This window comes from Ambystoma mexicanum, chromosome 5p (genome assembly GCF_040938575.1).
Source record: "Ambystoma mexicanum isolate Mex_15411 chromosome 5p, UKY_AmexF1_1, whole genome shotgun sequence".
Taxonomy (NCBI): domain Eukaryota; kingdom Metazoa; phylum Chordata; class Amphibia; order Caudata; family Ambystomatidae; genus Ambystoma; species Ambystoma mexicanum.
In genome coordinates this window covers 177,747,821-177,771,331 of record NC_090930.1, presented here as the reverse complement: position 1 = coordinate 177,771,331, position 23,511 = coordinate 177,747,821, and the positions used below count along the sequence as shown (strand labels likewise).

Below are 23,511 nucleotides of genomic sequence, written 5' to 3'. Positions count from 1 at the left end.
AAGGAAGAAACTATACGTTCTTTGTGTAAATAAGGAAATAATTCACACGCAGAAAGAAAGCAGTATTCCAGGAAGTTAAAGAATATTATTTAAAGTAATTTATGCAAATGGAATTCAATACTTTCAGAGAAAGACTGCAATTTATGAAAGCATAGAAAACTACATAAGGTTAAAAGAACTTTGAAGCAAGAAGAATATCTAGTTCTGAAAAGATGTTGCAAAGGCCATCACTTTAGGATTCTAAAGACACTTGATTGGCTTGAACTATATGCACAACACAAGATATATTTACAAGATATTCCACAAAGATTACTAACCTCTAAGTCTTTTACTGAGGTTTAAGAGGTAAAGAGTTTAGAGTTTATTTAGAATAATTTTAGAAAAGAAGTTTTCTTATCATATAAGTAACCAGGTGTATTTGTTTACCACAGATACCAGAGCCTACCAGACGGTTGAAGGGCTGCAGTGTCTCCGTTATTTTCTCCAAATTCCCCTTTCCCTTTCTTGGGGTTTTCAGCTCAGCTTATATTTAAGGGTTGAGAGGTGAACTCCTGGTGAGGGTCTGTGGGGCCAGCATCAGCTCCTGTGGAATTCAGTCAAGCCGGACCTTGACACATTTATACTCTTTAGCAATGGCCAGAAGACTCTTGTGTTTCTTGAGGCCCAGGTGTGTAGCATAGCTTTAGCCAGGATTTGTAAAGCTTGTGTTCGGAGTGGTACGTGGTCCACGCTTCAGTTGATTCTGCTCTTGATGCCAATTTTTTTAACTTGTTCACTTTCCGTCGTTTTTCCGCCACCTCCAAGTTGAACGTGTGGTTATGAGTTTGCTGATTATGGTTTTTGCCTGTGAAACTCACCTTGTGAGGGGCCAGCAGAGTTAGATATTCAGGTCGAACTTCTGGAATGTCGTTGCTTGCTTGGGCAAATTACGTGGTTAAATTGGCCTTGAAAGATTTAACATTGTCCAGTGTTAAACGTAGTCGATTTTGGTTTAGGTTTGACTCAATGGCCGGAGTGTAGAGGAGTTTAATCGGGGCAGCCCCCCACCCCCATGACATATGAAGTAGATTATGATCACTCTCAGTTGTTTTTGTGACTACAAAGTCAATGAAGTATGGAATCAAACCCTCCGTAATGAAGATATAGTCGAGGGTGGCGGCCGAGCCTGGCCTTTCCCACGTTGCAATTTTGATTTTCTTCTCTTGGAGGGACGACACGTTGTGGAAATTTCTCGTCTTCATTAGGTCGTACCAAGCTCGCCCTCTTTCATCCATTCGCGAGGTGGTCATAAGGCCTTTGTCGTCGGCTGAATTTTCTCTGCATTTAGCATTCAGGTCCCCACATATTATGATGTTTGGCACTTCTCTGTCGACAGTTAGGTCGTCGATTGTGTTGGCGACCAGAATACAGAATTCTCTGATGGTTGTTTTGTCCGGGTTCCAGTACAAATTAATTATACCCAATTCGGAGTTTATCCAAGAGTCACAGGCTCGGTCTTGATGGAACCATGAGGTCAGTGTAGTTTAGCATGCCGTACTCTTCTGCGATTTTCCCCTTTGGTGTAATCCCCGAACCCAGGCGAATTGCTGTCAGTAGGCCTGCTGATGGACGGCCCAGAATAGACTTGGAAGCCGGCAAGACTTCGATTGCAAATCCGTCCATGGATGATTTTCCCAGGAGCCATGTTTCTTGGAGGCATATCAGCTCAAATAAGCTCCAATTTACATCGCTCGGTGTAGTTAAGTGGCGGTGGCCTCTAGTGTTCCATGATGCTATATGGAAAATGCTCTTGTTTAGTTGGGTCTGAGGTCCGGTTGGGTGAGTCTTTGTAGGTGCGGGGCCTTGCAATCGTTGCTAATTCTTATGGTTGTGGGAGAAAGTGTTGCTATCCATCTCCACGGTTTGGACGCAGCTGATTCGTTCAGTTCCCGCCTCGACGAGGACCCCTTTATTTCCTTCCGGGTACTTTCAGCGGGTCTTTTTTGGATTTTTGGTGTTTCATGGTTGTTGTCTGTCCAATTCATTGCGTGGGCGGCGTGGTGGGACTTCCACTCCGGGTCCTTTCTGTTTGGAAGGAAGGCCTTCTGGGGTCCTTTAGCATGTCCATTTCTCTGCACTGGTCTCTACGCTGACTCGAGGATTCCCTTGTGTCCCTACCCCGATGTAATGAGGCAAGGTCGGGCTTCTGCAGCAGGTGTAATGTTAAGCCCCAGCGATGCAGCTCTTTTATGAGCTTGGTGGAAAGTTCGCTTAAGGCATTGCTTCTTATGTGTAGGTACGTCTTAGCTCTGTGCTCGCGGTGGTAGGGTTCGACAAGTATCAAGTCGTCCGTTCTTAGATGGCGAAGCTTGTCGACTTTCCCCAGTATGTTTAGGACTGTTCTTCGATTCAGAACTAGGTAACTGTTCTTTGCCGAGATTTGTTCAAGTTTGAAGAGCGACGTCCCTGCCAGCTTTATTTCTTTCCTTGGGCAGGCTGTCGTAGGTCTTTTAGCCTCATTTCGAGATGGAAGTCGTGGTCTGCCATGTCTGTTATTTCGATCTGGTCTCGGATCACTATTTCGTGGAGAATCATGCTTAGATGTTTTTTGTGGTTTCTTTAGGTTTCTTAATACCTCTAGTGCTACGCTTGGGGAATTCGAACGAGGCCGCTGGGTGTTGTCTACGAAATCCTCGGCCTTGTGTTTATTTTCCACTTGGGGGAGATGCTCCACTTCTGTGATGAGAGTTTTTTCCGTTGGCTTTGGTGGTGCTCCTGCCTTTGGCGAAGGTGGCAAATTTGGTCCTACAGCAGCTAGGTGCTGTGATATATTCAGCAATTCTGAGGAGGAGTCTGGATCATCATTAGTTATCAGTATGATTGCGTTAGCTTGAGCGGATGATGTTTGCGTTTTATTTTTAGGCCGTTGGATCGCCGGGGAGTCCACCCCTTGATTGAGGCCTGGTGAAAGCAAAGGTTCTAGTAGATTTTCTTGGGTGCGTAAGAGCGCAGTAGGTAAATTACACTTTTTGCGCTGCTTGGTACTCCCTGTAGATGTAGAACCAGTAGTCAGGGGAACAGGTTTTGAAGCTGGCTTTGAAGGCATTTTTGCAAATATTGGGGCCACGTCTTTGATCTGCTCGCTCTGAGTGATCTGCGAGTCTTTGCTTATGGTCAGTGCACTAGTATGCTGTAAGTTGGTTCTGCTCTTAAAATCTTCAGACAGCTTTTCTATTTTTTCTTCCAGTTTTGAGTATGCGTGTTCGAGTTCTTTTCAGTGGCAGTTAGGTACCCTTCAATGAAAGTCAGTTTGTCCTTCAAATCGGTGATCATTGTTGTATTGTCTTTCAGGGGCTCATGGATTTATTCATATAGCTTTCCGAAAGGGTTCAAAGCTATCGTGAATGCTGACATAATAGACAATAGGTCTGTTTTTTTTTTTGAGGGGGTGCCTTTTCCGACGTAATCGGTGTTTCACTTGGCCGTCTGTTTTTGAGGGGCGTATTTGTGCCTCTGTCGCTTTGGAACGGCGTGAATCTCTCGGAGAGCCTCCTTTCTGAGATAGAGGTGGAATCTTGACTGCTGTGTGGCCTTTCTTCCAACGTTCTACTAGAGTTCCCTTGAATATGTAGTCGGGGTCCATGCATAGTGGACCGCCTTGTGGGTGAGACGGTGGTCTTGGTTGGACTTGTCTATTCTTGCACTAGCAGGAGAATTTGGAAATACTATGGTAGGTCTCTGGTCCAAGCTCGGGCCATCTTTTGAGATTTCTCTTGTAATGGAACCGGCTCCCGTTTCCGTGTTATGAGATTGTCCTACTTCAATACCGGGGACTATTGGCAGTGGCGGACTCTCAATCTCTGGTCTTAAGAGTCGGGGCTGGGTCTGGTTTAGGAGGCGATTTGGAGCTTGGGGGGTGCCCTCGATGGTTTGAGTCAGTTTTGTGTGCTTTGGTCAGGGGGGAGTGGTCTTGTATAGCCTCTAGGATTTCTATGTTCGACAGCTCAGGCTCCTGGCCTAATTTTCTTTTGTGCTGTTTGATAAAATATTCTTTCAGGGAAGATGAGATCAGCGGAGCTAGGCAGCCCTTTTGGCCCCTCTGCGGTTTGAGGGTAGCTTTCTTCTGTTTCTTTAAGGGCCGCTTTTCCAGCGTTATTTTTGGGTTGAGAGTTCCATTGGTAAACATGATCTTAGGTGCCAGGATTGGCTTCTTGGCGGGTACGCCAAGAGACTCTGAATTTCTCTGATGGACTTCGCTTAGTTCTGAGAGGCTGCCTGCGGTCAGATTTGAGTTTACAGTGTGAAGAGCCAAGCCCCGGTGAGGGTCTGCTCCTCCGCTGATCACTGCGTCGGCTGCCTTCTGGTCTGGGCAAACTCGAAGGTCAAGTTCAGGGTCGTGATACATGAGATTTGCCGCATGACTCCCTTTGCCCACGAGAGGCACATCCAACTGGTCATTAGGTGAGAACACCTGGTCCTCAGTTTCAGTTTCGGTGTCCCAAGAGTTGTTAGCACTGGTTTTCGGGGGGGGTGCTGGGGGGGCGGCTTTCGACCTGTGATGATGCGCCCGTTTTGGCAGACCTGTGTGATGCGTTCAGCTACGATGAATTTGGGCTGTAATCGATATTTCTCGGCTGTTGTTTGAGCCAATTGTGTTGCTCAGTGGTGCGCCATAGTCCATCGGATCCATCGGGTCCTCCTGGTCGCTGGTGTTGTCCGCCTGTGATGGCGAGTTTGGGTGCTCTGGAGAATGGAGCGGTGTATTTAAGTGAGGGCTTGTGCGCAGCTGATTTTCAGTCACCCCACCCGGCCTTTTAGATCCCTGCCGTGACCGTCCTCCGACAGTCTCCGGCGTGGAATCGCTCATCGAAACGGTAATCTGGCCGGGCGCTGGTAGGCACGAGGATCTTAACGGTGAGTTGGTTGGATCGATCTCCTTTGCAGCAGGTAAGGCAGCGCCCTCCACCTCCTTTGGCCCTTTGGGGTGCTGCTTAGAGTCTTTCAAGTCCTTTGACGCACCTAGGCCCGCTGGCTGGGTCCGTGATTTCGGAGACCGTTGAGGCGCCGGAGGGAGGGTGCTAGCATTTGTAGGGCTTTCGAAGGCAGTAGTTGTGAGAGGACCTTTTCCAGTCTTGCAAACTTTTTCGTTCGCTTCGAGAAGGTCCTGCTGGTCCAGCAGTAATTTGCTGCTCCGTAGTCGCCGACTGATGTCGTCCTCACAGGGGGAAAGTGGTGCCATGTATACCGGCGGAGTGGAAGCGGGATACGATGAAAGATGAGAAGATGAAAATGCTCTCAGTTTCGCGGAGACAGAGCCTTGCCGCTCCCAACTTCCGCCACCAGACACACTGCTTCGCACACCGTGCAGCGGTCCGCGCCTGCGCTGTGTTTTTGTAGAAAAGTTCTGTGGAGATCAAAAGCGGACTGCAGGTCCGTGTAGAAAACTGAAGGTGGGTCCAACAGCGGTCTGCCTTCACTCCTTCACAAGACACACTGCTTCGCACACCTTATATATCATCCATACCTTGGTGTAACTTGATTGGGCACTGCCCTGGATGAATAGACATCCTTTGGAAAAAGCTCACCCGAGGACCATATGTAACACCATATGCAAGAGTTCCAGACAACTGTGTAGCAAAACGGAAGCTACCGCTTAAAAAAAGGATGAAGTCCAAGTAGTTTGGTCTTCCAAAAGAACATCTAAATGGTCCAGCAATGATTTATAGGTAAGGATTCATTTCTAAGCCTCTTTCCATTGGGTGTACAGGCAGAATGTACACTCCCAGGTGGACCAAAGGCTTCACCCAATTCAGGATTTTGGACATAAGAGCAGGTTATTTATTCTCCAGGGAGAAGATCCCATGAACAGAGCTTAAACCATTACCAGGGCCCTGGCCTGCAAGTACTTCAAAACGGTAGACTCTTCACCCACAAAACATTGACGTCCAAGTCCTAGTAACTCATGTTAGCTCACAGACATCACCTCTCAATGAACAAGTTCAACTTGGAAGTTCAGATACATGCTATCTAGGGAACTACCAAAAGAATCAGGCATCAGCGCAAGTAGTGGTTCACTACCAACTTGAGCAAGCACTTGTCCCGCAGGGTCAAACGTGTGCAAATGGAAAGAACAGTCCTTGGGTTAGTCTTAACAACTACAGCCCCAAAGAGGGAAGTATGAGTGGTTTTTCCAGGCCTCCTCACCATTGCGTGGAATAAAACACAATATTTAACAGCCAAAGTTTCATGAACCAGTACCCAAATGTACTGGGTTCTGGTACATTAGAACTAAAGATCAATAGGGGTTTTCTTAAAATCCGACCATAATCCCATGTTGTCATGACTAGGCGCACACACGTATATGGGGCAAGTGAAGTGTCTGCGTTTATTGGGTACACACAAAGAGTAACATTACAGGGACGATTAATGGGAGCCCCTACTGGCATCGGCGCGCTGTCCTTTCTCAACCGTCACTTCTCCAGGGCTCACGCGGCAGCAGGATCAGCTCTCTAAGAAGTCGACCCTACACATGTACACGTCCTCTCCCACTAAAGGATAACCATGTCACATGGCGCAGAACATCTGCGGGAGGCCAACATGCTGTGGTTTGCAAAAACACATGCACCTCATATGTCAATTAGTTATCTGGCTTCTACTCTGATGAACAGTACTATAGGTCCCATTGACCACAATCACGGCTAAACCGCAGGGTGTGCTGGGAGTGTTCATATGGGTTATTGCTGGAATGGTTACATGCAGAATATCAATAGAAGGACATACGAATGAAAGGGTTAATTACATTTTTACCTTATAACAAGGTAGCGCAGGGTGTACAGACTCTTCAATCAATGTGTATTTTCTTTTTTAAAAGAGTATAAAGTTATAGTTTTCCAAAAAATATGATTTTAAGTGGGGGCAGGGGAAAGGGAAGAGACACAAAGGAGTTTCTCATCCCAGTTTATTGTTTTAGATTCATTTTGTATTATTTCTAATGTGATATTTAGGTATTTTACATTTTCCTTTAAGATGGTTACTATTCTATGTAGTCAAATCAAGATGTTTAAACATAACTTACAGTCGATCAAAGGTCATGTTTGTAACTGTGGGTCAAAGCCTCCCAATCTGAAGGTATGAGGTCCTGCGAAGGATCATATTCAGCATGCAAAAGGGGAATTTTGGTCATCCTATACAGTTGTTCAACACCACTAAATAAGACAGTGCCTCATCTGAATCACACTAGCAGACAATATGCTTCACTTGCCCACGTTTCACAAAATACCATTTTATAGTCTGCAATTTGGTCAACTACTTTTGGGCGATTCAGCCAAATACATGTGGATATATATGCATTGTGGGGGAGGTGGGGGGAGGGAAGGGTGTGATCTACCCATAGCAAGAAAAAAAGGCAAATTTAGGTCGACCAAAAATGGTCAACCAATTGTACATTATCAAGTTCTACGCTACTTTCAAGACTGTCCCAACAACCAATTTGAAATTACATTTTCTTACAGCTGCTTTTATTAAAATCACGACTGTTTATTTTCAAAATAGTGAATTAGCCCTGGAAGAGCCATGATCACTGTAGTCTGGTGCAATGCAGTGCAAGGAAGCTGGGTGTTTGCACTTAGAATAGAACACAGAGAAAACAGTCCAAGGAACAGCTCAGTCGTACCGGCACCTTATTGCCTTTTAGTTTTGTGCTGTTTAGGTCATTGTTTTAATGTGTGCAGGATTTCACTCCCTCTGTGTTTGGCGTGTCACAACTGTAGAGTAAATACAGGCATCTCTTTGTTATGCGTTTGGCATCTTATCCCTCAACATTGATCTCAAGAGTCAGTGGGGTGGAGAACACTTCCGGGTACTGCATGGTTTGCAATGTACTTTTACCACTGACCACTCATACTCTCAAACCTGGGGAGGGGCTAGGGTGTGTATAGCTATACCGCTGCATGCCCTGTACCTGTTTTATCTGTGCTGTACATTGGGCTGGCGGTGGCGTAACGACCAAGTGCTGGAGAGACCGAGGAGGGGGGAGGCGCCTTGTTCTGCTCAGAACCCCGGTCTGTTTGGGTACAGGAATCCCGGCTGCCTGTTTTCGAGTGTGACGACATCAGTGGGGTAGAGGGGAAAACAGGCGATGGAGTGGAGGAAATGGATTCCGACCGGTACTCTGTTCCGAGCAGGACACCTTCCAGGAGAGAGATGAAAGAGGTTAGTAGGTGCAGGATAGGCAAGCAATGCAAAATGATCATAAATGGTTGAGAGATTAAAGATAAAGAAGTCATGATATGTATATGGCCATCTACCACTTCTTAACAAAACATCTCCGATCAGGGCAGTAAAGAACACCAAATGCAAATGGATTGCCATTCCCAACTCACCAATGGCCACACACTTCATTCAGGCGACACATTTTTAAGATTCAGGCGACACATTTTTAAGATTCATGGAGAAATAATCCAAGAGAGGAAACTATGGATGCCCACATTTCCTGAAAACAGCAGCACTCTACTCCACCACAACAGAACTTTTGGAGCTGAAATGTCTATATGAGAAGGCCTACAAATGTAATTCTCTCCCCGTAGTATGCATAATAAGTCCTTGAAGGCCATCATACAGCTCAATGTTTTGGGATGAATTAATTGTTACTGCATCATGGATGGGGGACAGTTGGAACTTTGTGGGGACACATATGAAGGTGATAGACCGAAGGTTTAGCAGAGCTGAAGCCAGTCTACTCCTTGCCGACAGTAAAGACCAAAAATAAATGTAGCACATCCAGACATCGGTAGAGAATTCATTGCAGGGTTGGGAATATTACACACAAAAAGGCAGCCAAATATGGAGAGAAATTAATGCAGCCTATTCTGGAAGAGGTCTGTGGGTCCATCGGCAGAACGGGTTGGGGACTGGGCTTCAGAGAAAGGCATAGCACAGGCAGAAATCCGGAACTTGCACTGGCCACCTAACCAGGAACCACAGCTTCACGGTTGCACCTCCCGATCAGAGATAGGAGAACCAGGCAGACAGAATGCTGGAACAGAGCTTTAATCCCTTTACTAGGGTAGAACATATCGGTCCCACGCAGGGGCCAAACTAATTTACAACTACCCTCACCTAGAGAACACTAGGGGAGAGGGCCCACACACATGGAGAGTGAGAAGAAATTCATTTTATGGGACTTCTAAACATTTAGCTTTTTCCTGCATTCTTAGCACTTATGACCATACTTTTTGTGGTCAGAGACCGCTACTGATGGCCATCTGCCACTACACAACTTTAATCTGCTGCTCTACCTTCGCCGGGGATGTTTTTCAAAAACCCCATTACAGCCGCAGGGTGAATATCACCCTACACTTGAGAACTGTCTCAGCTGTAATTTAGGTTTAGCTTTACCAAGGGTGCAGCTAGTTTTATGGCATTAGTAGCCCAATATACCTGGGAAAGTAGCCATTTGGTTACTAACATACTTTTTGCAAGCTCTCCTAGCCATTTTGTTTCTGACTGGTATAGGCATGTTTCCTCGTCCAGGCAGCCCAGTACACATCCAGTGAAAGTGGAGCAGTGTTTGACATTTTTTCAGGCCAGCTGAATTGGCTGGAGGCCAAACCGTGTGTGTCTACATGGTTTCCGATAGGAGGCTGGCTTAGGCCACCCCATTAGTGAATGCGCATATCAAGGGGAGACACTGTGCATTCCTAGATTTATGTGATTCTTACCTGGCCTGCTTGTTTTCCAGCACCAGGTGGGGCCATCCTGGCTGGGCCCCGGGTCCTTTCTCCTTACCCTGGTTTCTTTTCTTTGGCAACTGGACGTCATTCTTAGGCTGTTGCTAGTCATCTTTCAGGTCCTTCTTGCAGGCTGGACCGGCCGTCCTTTACCGGGACCTTTTGTGGGGTGCTGCAGTGTTGTTGTCCACCAAACCTCATATGGAGCAAGCGCATTGAGGTGAGGTGCCTTCACCTACCAGAAGAGTGGTTGGTCACCATCACTCTGCTCCAGCTTGGCCCTTGTTCACCTTGACCCTCTAACTGCCCCAAACCACTGTGCCTGTGCTGGGACTGATCTTCATTGGCTGGCTGCCCTGTTTTACCTCAGATGCATGGATCTCCTTGATCAGGTTCCTAGGTCCTCCCGCTGCCTTACTAGTCATTGCTTCGACTTCTGGTCACTCATTATGTGTGCATCGATTATTCATCCTTTTCTTTGCCTGGGCGATCGCTGGTCTGGGGAATCAAAGCCCAGAGTACTGAATCTGATCTACAGTCCTGTGGTAGAAGCCCTATACTTACTGGGTTCTCTCGCCTCTTCCAAAACGAACCCGAAGAGCATGGCACAGAGAGCACATGCCCCCTGGTCCTGGAGTCCCTCGTTATTCTACATAAAACTCTTCAGTGTCCCATGGGTCCTTGAGTAGTGGGTTTCTGCATGCCCTCACTATCGCGGTTCCTCGTTGAGATGCATTGTGCCTAATCCTGCTCTGCTTCCTTAATGTTCTGTTCTGCTAGGTCTCAAACCATGGACTGGAGCTCTACAGGAGCTGTCCAGGCATCTCCTGGGGGTGGCTACTCCTTTGTCTGCACCTGCAGGGGAGAACAAGTACTTACCTGACTTTATCCTCTGCCTGTTGGATTCCTCCTATTGAAAAGGTACTTACCAGGACTTTGACATTTTCCATGTATCCCGATTCAGTCCTTCAAATTATACAATCAAAGACTACTAAAACGTTAGCAATTACTCCTGGTGCACTGTAGAATGAAATACATTAAATCACAGCACTCCTGTAACATGTATGTATAAGGATAAGGTATATACGTGGTACAACTTTATTTATCCAGTTCTACAAGTGTAATGATGCCATATAGGTGTGGTATTGTTGGCCTAGCCGTTAACATGGTTAGTATATGGTGTACCCATCTTAAACCGGTTTCAACTGTATCCTAGAGGTTCTGGAGAATACTTAGACCGTTCATATATTGTACATTGTGGTTTCTGAATATGACTCGGTAATGAGTGTTGCTGGTGTCTAGGGATCCCCTTTTCTCCCCACCCCTAGCAATGTGAGTTTAACACCAGTTACAGATCAGCTGGGAAGGGTCTGCCTAGGCCCCTTACTATTTTTATACATATTGGGCTTTAATGAGCTACGACTAAACTGCATATTGAACAATAGGAGTCTATTTTTATGTGTACCACTATAAGATAGAGTATATATTTTGCAGTATGCCTGTGTGGTGTTTTCTCTGAGTGCATATTTAGGACTAAATGTACCCATACATCAGCCCATTTTTCCTCACTTGAGTGAAGCCGGACTGCTCTGCCATGGCTACACATATGAGAGTTTTGGTGTAATTTGGTTGGAAATGTGTGTCCTTTAGGGCAATTGATGTAACACCCCACACCAGACGGCTGTTAAATAATCTCTGGGGCAGGGAGGAGTTAGGCACAAAGGCACAGGGCCACTCAGGAGTAAGGAAACTTAGAAATAAAGCAGGCATTCAATCCGAACAATGATTGCTGAATGGCGTGATCCTCTTCACAACACTAGCTTTGTGGGGGGAAGAGGACAGTGTTCCAGGGTATAGAGTGAGAGAAGCAGGAGGAGGTTGAGAATCAGGAGTGACTGCAGGTTAGGGGATGGGGCATATTGAGGACATGGGGGGGAAGATGGCAGGGGCCACAGGGACAGATAGGTGGTAGAGCTCCTCTGCCTTGCTTTCTATAGCAAGTCAGTAGCACTATATGTCCAGGACCGGCAGTATTAGAAAGACAGGATGGGGTTCAGACAAGGGTGGCAGCGAGAAGGTTATCACCACTAGCCCAAGACCTTAGTGTTCATATCCAGGTCAGGGGATAGAAAATCCAAGCGAGAATGACCTAGGTTGGGGTAAGTGGGGTACTCATGTTGTCCCAAGTGAGACAGCTAATAAGCTCAGGATGCCACCGAAGGCAGGAAAACTACATGCCTGCCCATTTCCGATCCATGACGAATCAACGGGTTTCACGACTGCCGGAGGCCATCTCACCATCCCCAAAAGGCGACTCCAGTCAAAACACTGAAACGCCACCAGGGTCAAGAAGGGAGGCTCCACCAAGACTACAAAAAGCACAAAGGGGCACAAACTTCCTGAAACTGGGTGACTTTGGTGGACACAGCTCAGCTGGACCTCAGTTCTTTCTAGAATAGAAATTCTGAATGTGTAGCCTTGCTTATTACATTTTGACAATGTTTATTATCTTAAAACATCCCTGTTCTTGCTCCATCTCCACTGATCAAGGAAAGGAAGGGACACCAATCTTAAATAAGGAATTATGTAGGTCATACCGCGGGGTTGTGTGCTGCAATTAGTCTGGATTGCAACTAGTTGAAAGCATATTTCCTTCACCTGTTAAATAAAACGTATAGAATGGATAACATGTATTAGTTCAATGATGCCCTTTTGAATACTGGTAGAAAAAAAAAAAGTCCATCTTCTCTAGCTTTGTGGTATGTTATCATACCACTCTGGTCAGTGCTGCGGGAACTACAGTTAGGTTCAATGGGCTCAGGGCATAACTACAGGTACTGCCCACATCCAAATGCCATGCCCTGGCCCAGCAGGCATTAGAGGAAAGGGGAGAAAGGTCAGCTGGTTAAATCACAGGGACTGTTCCTGTCAATTGACACTGTAAGGAGGTTCACAGTCTTTAGGGCTTAGATGCAGCAAATCCTATGCGCATCTTTGTACGTCAGGCTCAGTGGGCAATCAAAGGGCTAACATACCAGGGGCATGGCATGGTTTTCTAGCTGTACTATAGACATAAAACAAACCAAACAAGATGTACCACAGATCTTGCATGTTCTCAGAATCCCTCTCTTTGCTCTCTCTAGGTTTCGCTCTTTCTTTGTCCATTTCTTTAAGGGTGAGAGTCGTGCAATCAGTTGCACGTTTGCTAGAGCCACCTAGCCTTTTCCGACAGTTGTGTGAGCAGGGGCAAAAACAGGTACTTTGGGTCTTTTTGCAAAAGCAGCTATTTGAAAAGTTCATCATTTAATTTTAACATTGCAAACTGGACAGCTTTAAAATATAGCAAGGTTTATTTTGAATTATCACTTTGTTTACTTTGTAGTCACAATAAGGTTACACTTATCTAAGTAAAGCACATTAAACCTACAATTGATATTGATATTTTATTTATATTGCGCTCTCACACAAGCGTTTCAGAGCGCGATCAAACAAGGGAGGGGAACAGGGGAGAACAAAACAACGAGTGACATTGAGAATGCGCAAGTGCATGGGAGAAGGGAGAGAGGGAAGTGCATGGGAGGAGGGGGAATGGAAAGTGCGGAGCAAAGGAGAAAATCGTTTAATAATAAAGACAACAAATCATGGTAGTGCAGCCAGCGAGGGCAAGTGCTGGGTTTAGGCAGCAGACAGGATATGTCTAATAAGTGCAGGAAGAAATCAGGTAGGGGGTGTATGGGTACAGATACAGACCCCAGTGCAGGGGGTGGCCCGGAGGCAGTGCGGGAAGGTGGCAGAGTGAGCAGGTACCTGGGCCCGGAAGACAGAGGGTAGGCCAGGTGCACAGTGCCGAGAGAGAGAAAAGATCAGCAGGGGATAGGGGGGCGGGAGCAGAAGCAAAGAGGAAGGTCTTGAGGTGCTTCCGGAACTGGAGATGGTTCTCCTCAAATTTCAGAGTGGCAGGGAGGCTGTTCCAGAGGGAGGCCCCAGCCGAAGACAGATCTACCCCCAGCTCGTTTCTTTGAAAAACGACTGACCCTGAGGGAGTTACAGGTAGAGGAGCGAAGAGCTTGAGAAGGGAGGTATTTGCAGAGGGATAGCTGAAGGTATTTTGGACCCAGGCCCCAGAAAGCCTTGTGGACAATGCAGAGGGTTTTGAATGTAATCCTTGCATCCACTGGGAGCCAATGGAGGGATTTCAGAGCCGGAGAGATACGATCCGAGGGCTTGAGGCCAAGGACAAGTCTTGCAGTCCTGTTCTGGATTAGTTGCAGAGGGTGGAGAGTAGAGGTAGATAGCTTTAGAAAGAGGCTGTTACAATAATCCAACCTAGAGAGAACCAGAGCTTGGGAGACAGTGAGCTTCTGGGGGAAGGAGAGGAAAGGCAGAGTACCTCCGAGGAGGTGCAGTAGAAGTTTGACTTTTTAGAGACATCAGAGATGTGGGCGGAGAAGGAAAGTGTGGAGTTAAAGATGACCCTGAGGTTCTTATCCTCACAGGTGGGGGTAGGAGGAGTGCAAAGGGAGGCTGGCCAGAGAATGAGGGGGAAAGGAGGGTGAAGGTGTGCTGATGAGGAGGATCTCCGTCTTGCTGGCATCCAGACAAAGATCGTTGGTGACACCAATTATGTCAATTCTTTTCTGGTGTAAGGTTATCAGCTGGCAATCAGAAAAACACAACAAATTGTGAATGCAAATTTCCCGAGCTCATTCTGATGGCTTTCCATACCGACCATGCATATATATTGCTATACGGAAAGTTAAGTAAAAGGGAGAAGAAATGGAAATAAAATTATTAAAATGGTTTTGAAAATGGAGAAGGAAAAGGAGGTGGCTAGGGATAATGGTAGGGGCAAAGTGAGTTGTACGGACGTAATCCCCTTTAAGAAAATGAAGTCAACAAAAATTTGAAAGTCTATCATTTTGTTAATTTGCCTGGGAGTCGCGGAAATGTGCAATTTGCAATTCTGACATACAACCAGACCGAAATTCCGAGATGGACAGTCTGGTACAACTCCTATTGTACTCTTGAGAAATATCCATTCAGAAAGGAAGAAGGGTACAAAAAGCATCAGCAAGGGTTCAAGCATAGTGTTTTGGGGTGCAAAAATGACCTTCGTATTTGACAACTATGCCTATGATAAAAGGGTTGTATACTTGAATAGCTAAGTACAAAAGAGGCGATGGCTGAAAGGTTGGGAATACATCTTAACCTCTGGCATTGCTTTGGCCAACCCTCCAAACCATCAATCTTCACCTGACAAGCAATTACAAAAGGGGAAATACCATATGGAAATTAGGGTTGGTGCCACCCGCAAAGGAGCAGTCCAGCCCGAACTGCTTGGTCATATCCCTTCTGCAAGAGACCATAAACACTCCCAAGACATGTTTCGGTCTCATTGGGCATCAGTGTGGAGTGGCTTGGGTCTCTAAACTATGTACATCATCATGCACACTGGGCTTGGCACTCATTTAATTTCTCACAATACACTATAACATTAAAATATTTGCAACATTATACACTGAGAAACCTGAAGATGTCTCACTCACTAGTCCCCGGGGATCTGTCAGCCGGGTGACCAGGACACAGCAATCGTTATTGGATCCAGTTCCTGGGGATGGACCAGTGAGGGCGGATCACCTGGATGAGGGGTCCTCAGAGAGTGGAAGTGAGACACTGATGGGTGAGACGCAATATTCCCTTCCTCATGACACCTTTTCCCCATCCTGCCCAGCAGGATACTTAGACACTTTACCCCCGCCCCTTTCCAACACAAACACTTTCTCACAGCGTAAACAACAACTGACTAATACCCAAGCCATTTACCTGAAATTTCCCAACACACGGGTCAGGCAGAGTTCAGCAATTACCGACAACTACACACACCTGACTACCCTATCCTTTTCCCATAGGTATAAAAGGCGGAGCACGGGAGCACACTTCGAGCAAGACCGAACGAACGAACGAACGAACGAACGAGGAAGCAGCCATTCCGGGACAGCCGTTCAAATGGAGGAGAACAGCAGCGAGATCTGAAATGACGTCAATGAGGGAGTTGCCCTTTTCAACCCAGACCCGCAAAGCCTCCGATGAAAGATACATAAGACCGGAAAGCGCAGCTGGTGCGACGGATGTCAGCGGTACATGGCACCCTCCCGCACTGATAGCCAGGGCGGGGAGATAAGGTTGTCATTATGGTACCGACCTGGACTCCAGTGGCAAAATAACCCCCAACGAGTTCTGCACAACCCTTGAGTCGGAAGAACCTGATAGTCGACCAGACTGTAGGGCTAAAGATTGCAGCTACATTAAGAAGATAAGTAGACAAGAGGTCTTTTGTGAATAAAGTTGGTACCAGAGATAGAGTGGTCCGGGGCCACGTGGAAGGTCTCTGACTGGCAGCCTTCTCCTGATCAAAGAGACTGTTGAACATTGTGAATACAGAAACTACCAGTACCAACAGTCCATAGGGACGGCCGGTATAAAGCTGGTCATACAAGGGTCTAGTCAAATCCCTTGTACAATTGAATGTCCTTAACACATGGTAGAAGCTTTGTTGTTATTGTGGAACTGGCGTTTGCACCCGGCTGTGGGGACCGGTGTGAGAACTGTGATGTCAAGCCTGCACTTGCTGTAGGCCAAAGAGTGACTCAGTGAGACGTGATCACCCTTCGGAAGTCTCAGTTTAAAGTTGGCAAAGTATTATGGAGGTCTGAGCCCAGATGAAGGACATTGTGTCATTGTTTCAAAGGACAGCAAGACTATTATAGCAGAAGAGAAAAGGTAAGCAAAGTGAATTGTGTTACTGGGGAAAATGTGAACCCGACTGAGGGATGCCTGTGAATTCATAGTAATGATAGAACTATGTGAAGCCTGACTTGGGGTTTAAGAGAAAGACTGACTGGGAGCTGAGACCTAAGGGGTCTAGAATAGCTTTCTTGTGAACTGTATTAAAGATGGCAAGGTGAACCCGGTGGAGGGATGCCAGGAGAAAGCCAAGGGAAGTGAATCTTGCATGGTGTTAAAACACCCGTGAACACTGTGATGACGAGTGTGAACCCGACTGAGGGATGTCCACAGTGAGTGGTTGGTCTGAACCAGACTGAGGGAGACTGACGATTGAGAGAAGGATCGAAGCACGACTGAGGGGGATCCAAGGATGAAGGGTACTCACCCAACGTGAAGATTACCAGAAGGAACGTTTGTTTTGTTGTTTTGCATATCAGGCCCTCAAAAGCAAGAGACCTTGCATGAAAGAGACTTGGACACAGAAGATATTGAGGAAAAGGTACTGTAACCTTGTGCTGGAAAAGCCCAGGAGTGTGCTGTGCTCGAGAGCCCCGCCTTGTCCCGTGATAAACAGGTGGGGAAGGGAGACCCCCCCGGCAATAACATCCTGACTTATCATTTTGTGATCACTTGTTTCTTTTCTTGTGAACATTATTCCACACTCTTTTGTAGCATAGCGGGAAGGATTGACAATATATTCTTTTTAGTATAGGACCTTTTTGTTTGATTAGACTACAACTAGGAATGTATTATTATTTGATGGTCGTAGCTTGCTCCCCTCTTCGGTTTAGCTTAGGCGGTTATCTCACCCATTTTACAATTTAATAAACACCCTTGAACTGTGATCACTTGTGTCCGTCTTACTTTGATGCCATGCCTTCCTTCCAACACTGATCCAGACAACAAGATTGGATGTGAAGATACAAAGGCTGCAATATCAATCATTCCATTCTGGTCCTTGGGCTGTCAATCCCTGCACAGAATTTTAGTTGGGTCTGAGGGTAGAGGTGGCTGTGCAACATCTCAGTTTGCAATGCAGAGACATCGATACTTATATAGATAGCATTTTATTGGACCGATCAGGTGAGAGCAGTAATCACTCACTTATCACTCCACTCCCCCAACACACAAAGTTGGATCCAGAATATGAGGGACTGGTGAAGGGCAAGAGCTGCAGGTTCCACCTTGAAATTGAATTCCAAAGTTTGATTTGCTAAATGATGATAATCTATTTCATGTGAATGAATTCTTTGAAGGCACACTTGTCAGAGATCGGAGATCAATATAGCAGTTTACTGCTAAGGTCCATGCAACAATGACTACACCAGTGGCAGAAGCAGACACATTGCAAAGTCAAAGATGGCTATGCTATTTACACAGCAATATAATTATCACAAGTTGACTAAATAAGAAAGTAAGGAGAGACATTAACCCAGGTAAAAGTGGTAAGCATCGGGCAAGATTGACAATGCCAACTAGAATATTCCATCCTTTATGGAAGAATCCTTAACTGTCACAAGCATTTCAGAAGAGGGAGGGACGGACACACACGCACACACTTGCTATGTACTCTGATCCACTGTGTTAAATACCTAAGCTTCCTTTCCAACTCTTGTCTTCCCGTTTGTCCTCCATGATGGGCGTACTGCTGAGCGTGGAGGAGTGGGACAGCAGGCCCGATCCAGCATTAGAAATGGACATGAGTGACTTGGAGGGCCTCATCGAGGAGGGTTGCTCTGTCTTGCTCGTGTCCTTGCGTGACCGTTGCTGAAGAACCTTAATCATGGCGTCCTTTTCTATGATCTGAGCATGCAGGTTCTTTATCCTGGGGGGAGAGAAGAGAAAGAAGGCTCCAATTGTTCAATGTAGGAATTTATTTTCTTTTTGTCCCCCAATATTAAAAATGCTATTTAAAACACATATTTGCATTGTATTTTATAAAGTTAAATGCACTAATACAGAAGAATAAATGTGATAAGAATGCTCAAGCTATCAATTTTAAACCAATGTTGAAACCAATCTGAATACCTTATATGAAGGTCCCAAGCGCATTTATTATGCATTTTGGGACCTATACATCATGAACCATGTATTTATGCCTGTGTCAAGCATTTTAGTTGCAGCTTTTAGGACTAAATAGACAGGTCCATTTAAAACAAGGGCCTCAGTGCTATTCTCCAGTTAATGATTTTGTGGTTTTGTTATTCAGAAGTGATAACTATATAAGGTCAGTGGATCAGGTAGTGTAGACCGGGTAGCATATGATTGGTCTGTTCACAGATTCCAAATAGCCATTGGATGCTTTGGGACAGCACGCCTACATTTACCCCATTTTCACAACTACAAATGGCTTCATGAACAAGGAAACAAGTCTTTAATGAAGCTCAGACGACTACAGACATTTTGATAACAGAAGTACATCCGAGGGGCATGAGGGTCAGAGACCCTCCTGCCCTCACAAGCTATTTGAGTCCCTCCAGGGACGTAAATACATGCCCTTAAAAATTGTCTTTTTTGCCACATGGCCTCTATATAGAAGCATTACTCACCTAGTGGGATTTTTAGAAATGTCTGCCTCTGTAGACTATTCATTTAAGTGATGTAACAGGGTGTGGAATGTTAAGTAACCTTTTCACTACCAGGACGAGGAAGACCACTGGCGATCCCACGACATCAGCTTGATGCTAATAACACGTTGGCAGACCCTAGTCTAGAAAAAATAACTCTAGACCTTGTAAGAAAGAAAGTTTGGACACATTGGTGGCACACTGAACTAATAACATGAATTCTAGATGACACTGAAGTAATAAAATGAATCGTAGATGAAAATAGAAAGCAATACATTTACTTGTACAGCTGTGATAAATTGAAAGAGTGACAATTGTCCTTTTATGTACTTATCGCATCACTATTTATCTACTTCTCTCTCGCTTTTCCATTTTTAAAAAATTACGTTATTTTGTCAAAATTACCTTGGTCTTCTCTGAACAATTGCCAAGACCAGGTTTGCTCACATTGTATTGACATTCTATTCGTCCCATGTTCATTTATGGTCAGATCTAATATACTGCCTCCTGTGATATACTTTCACTTTGTCACTATCTTATTATTGTATTAATCTTACAACTGTACTATTAATGATAAACACAATACTGAATTTTATATGGTTGATTTCAACTTGTTACTATCCATACGGTATATATTCTTTAGATACAGTCATGCCAGCTGCGCAGACTGGGATATCCGACATAGATAACCGTATTTACAGAATTGTAATGAGTAAATAAATAAATTCCCAACGGTGGAATTCTTCATACAAGTAACCTTTTCACTGCCAGGTCATCGTGCACCCCTGCACTGTGGAATTCCATACAAGTTCACAATGGGCTGGTGGGGCCGACTAAGACAAAACATATGCATATGGGTTAACGCCCATATCCATTGCCTCTGGCCATATACCCACACTGCAAGAGCTTGCCCTGCCACATGCACAGCTTCTATGTTCGTGTACTGGTCAAATAGGTTTTGTGAGTGTATGCGGCACAACAAACATAGGGTGATGTGCAACCTTTAATTGCATAGTGGTTTGTTCACTAGAATCTCTGGAGGATAGCTCCGGGGTAGCATGCTCGTCTTAGAAGCAAGGTGACACGGAGCAACACGGGTTCGATCCCCGGGTCCACGCTTAGAAAATTCGGGGTATTAAGCGCGTTATGAATAACCTATCATATTAAATAACCTATTATAATTAGTGCTCAGGTAGGGGGCTGCACAGTGAATTGTCAGGTCCTTGGTGGTGGTGAAACAGGCCTTGTTATGCAATCTGCTGGTCCTTAATGTGGACTTTTTAATCCATCACCTTGTGTTTTATACCAGTGCTCTCTTACTATTGCGGTAAAGAAGCAGCCACAGCAATGACCACTGATTTGAAAACTGATCGGTTCCATTACCTGCCCTCCATGTCCACACATTTCCTATTGGCCGACAAAATCTCCTCCTCTTCTTTCTGAATGCGGGACTCCAGAGACGTGTCATAACTATTGTTGGGTGAATGACTGATCACTGTGGTATCCCTAGTGATAAACAAAAAAAAAGGTGTGGGTACAAAGACGACTTACCCATTGGATGAACACACACAACACACAGTCCATCCTGAATACAATTATATAACAGTGATGGGGTGGGGAGGGGGGGGCAACATGCAGGAAGGTGTTATTGCAGAAGAGATGTGCAGAACAGATAGCTTCAAACGTGGCACATTCATTGGCATGCTGAAAACAGAACGTCCAATACTGCTGCTTGGAATGCATTCTATAACTATCAGTCCAGGGACTCAGTTGTAACATCTGCAAAACAGAAACGTTATTTGGGAGGGAAAGAGATGAGGAGGGGAATAGAGGGTACCAACGCCAGAATATTAACATTCATACAGCCTAATGAACCTGAAAAACAGTCACTAATGCTATTCGATGTGAGGTCAAGACCTAATTCCTAGCGCCGTTGACTGGGCCTGCAGTCAATATTGTTGCATTATTTATACTGGTGAATGTCTTAGGTGGCTAATGCCTACCTATCTCTTCCGCCCTGGCTTGCTTACTTTCCGCCAGCTCATTTGGAAGACTTGGATACCAGGAAAGATCTGTGATGTAAATTCATCAGCTTTAGAATGTGAACAGTGTTCCGTGGAAAGTAAATCCCAGCTCCCTTATAAACAGCCTTTTCCATAGGCTAATTCATTAGGGTTTGTCTTCAGGCACTTGATCAATCGAACCTGCTACCACACAGTTTCTGATTAAATGTCAACCACAGAAGGTTTTCCACTACTCACTTTGTATGGAAAGGTTTACTGTCTTTTCTTCTCAGGAGTGTTTTTGGGTCGATTAAGTTCATGTCAGGGTTTAAGAAGGAGACAGTCTCGAAGGGCAAGGTGCAAGCAACAGACCACCATGACACATTCTCTCCAGACTGGCAAAACTGTGGACTGCCACGGTGCAAGCAACAGACCACCATGACACATTCTCTCCAGACTGGCAAAACTGTGGACTGTGGCAGTCCTATTAAGCAGGCCTCGGGTAATCATTGCAGGGTTACAGAGAACAAAGGGCCTCATTATGAGTGCAAGAAGATTATTGTATTCAATTGTGTGATGTCCTTCCAAATAGCCTGATCAACAGTAAATCTACGTTCATGATTTTGCTTTAAACCCCTTGCTCCAACCCCTGGATCCAGAATGGATAAGGCAACCGCATTGAAGCCACCTCAACTGAGTGGTTTTGAAATCGCACACACCCCCAATCAATCAACATGTCACTGGAAAGCCACAGAGGTGCGTTGACTTTGGCAACCGTCTGGCATCTCAATCTCCAATATCATTGCACTAGAACATGGGTCTGCAACCTTTGATCTCTAGATGCTTCAGAATACAACTAGACCAAAACATCTGGAGAGATGCAATTGCAGATCCCTGCAATAGAAGATGCAGAAAACATGAAACCGAAACCATGTAGACTTACCTGACCACCATCACTAAAATAGATGACAAATAGAAGAGAGAACCAACTGAGCGCTTTAGTCCTTCTCCGTTGAGCTTGAGCAACCTAGAACTCAAAAATGGTGCAGCACGCTGCCCTTCTAAATAGAGGTGTGCCATTTTTGTAATCCATTGCATATAAGCTCCAAAGGTTAATTGCACTTGTTTCCGACAAGCTTGCAGTACGTTTTGCAACACAGAAATGCAGGTATGGTCAAACAGTTAAGGCTTAACCTTTCAGGGTGACGCTAGGCAACAGAAACTTAACAGGCTGTAAATCATATGATTGGTTATTTATAACGCGCTTAATACCCTGAGGTTTCTAAGCGCGGACCCGGGGATCGAACCAGTGTTACTCCGTGTCGTCTTGCTTCGAAGAAGAGCACGTTGCCCCTGAGCTATCCTCCCAAGCCTATGCATCCAACACTGCAAACGCTTCACTGGCTCCCCCTGCCCACCAGGATCATATTCAAAGCTACATGCATCACCCATAAAGCAGTCTCAAAACGGAACACCAACATACTTGGTGGCTAAACGCCACACCTCTGGAGGATCTCGTACCTCACGTAGCAAAACTATCAAAAGCTTGGAGTCAAAGATAGCCCGCAAAGAGAAGTCTTGCGAGCAGTCCTTCTTCCGCCATGCCCACACCATCTGGAGCTCAATCCCGGGAGAGGCTCAAAATGCCCCTACCATCTTCCAGTTCTGCAAAACAACAATACCTGCCAGAGGGATAACAATCACTTGCTCCCTCTACCAACAGTACTGTGCTACTGTACAAAATGCCAAATCCAATTCTGGCACAATCCATTTGTAAAGCTCTCTGCTGCCCTTGTGCTAGGTTCACGCTACAAGCAATAAAATGAAGGCAAGCCCGCACAAGCTTAAAGTACATTATGTACATTAACTAAGGTTGCAGAAATGAAAGACCTTTTCAGAGGTACATATAGCATTTTCAAGTCTCTTTTGGGGTGAAAAAGAAGTTCCTTTTATTTTCAGGATCACAAGCGTGTGACCATAAACAAATTGTATCCCAAAGGGTCCAGCCTGTTAGATCGAAACAAGTCTCCGGACCGGTTTTCCAGTCAAATCCAACTGCTATTCCCAAGGGGCAATAAAACGTCCAGCGGATTGTTCAACGTAAATATAGGCCAGTTAGCCCATGAGAACATGGTGGCCAGAAGATGTTTTGATGAGTTCCTACGATTTCCGGTGATCCGAAAGCCCATTTGCCGGTGAGCTACTGCTTTTGGTGCTTGGAATTCTACTGGTGCTGCAGGGACAAGAGTTCCCAGACACTGTAGGAAGCCCGTGAGCCACTCAAGAAGGTCAAAGCAAGCAAGAGGTCATCTGGCGCTGGTGAAAGTTTGGACTTGCCCAGAATCAACGTTTGTAGTGGTAGGACAGTACAACAGTGATCCGGCGACAGCAGCATGTAAACTGATCCACCTTTCCCAGGGTGTCTGATAGGAAGGGCTTCATTTCTCA

At 45.6% G+C, this 23,511-nt stretch overlaps 1 protein-coding gene across 4 annotated transcripts in view; it reads right to left on the bottom strand.

The window, feature by feature from the left end:
• Window positions 1-23,511, bottom strand: part of AMOT (angiomotin) — a 223,220-nt gene that overhangs the window by 12,883 nt on the left and 186,826 nt on the right. For 3 of the 4 annotated variants that reach the window (XM_069612591.1, XM_069612590.1, XM_069612593.1), the window contains 3 exons: window positions 20,444-20,566; window positions 18,086-18,318; window positions 7,940-8,167 (listed from right to left, as the gene is read on the bottom strand). In XM_069612591.1, coding sequence (XP_069468692.1) covers window positions 7,940-8,167; window positions 18,086-18,318; window positions 20,444-20,566 — 584 coding nt within the window. The remainder of the gene's footprint in view (window positions 1-7,939; window positions 8,168-18,085; window positions 18,319-20,443; window positions 20,567-23,511) is intronic. The other variant, XM_069612592.1, reaches the window with a different exon arrangement.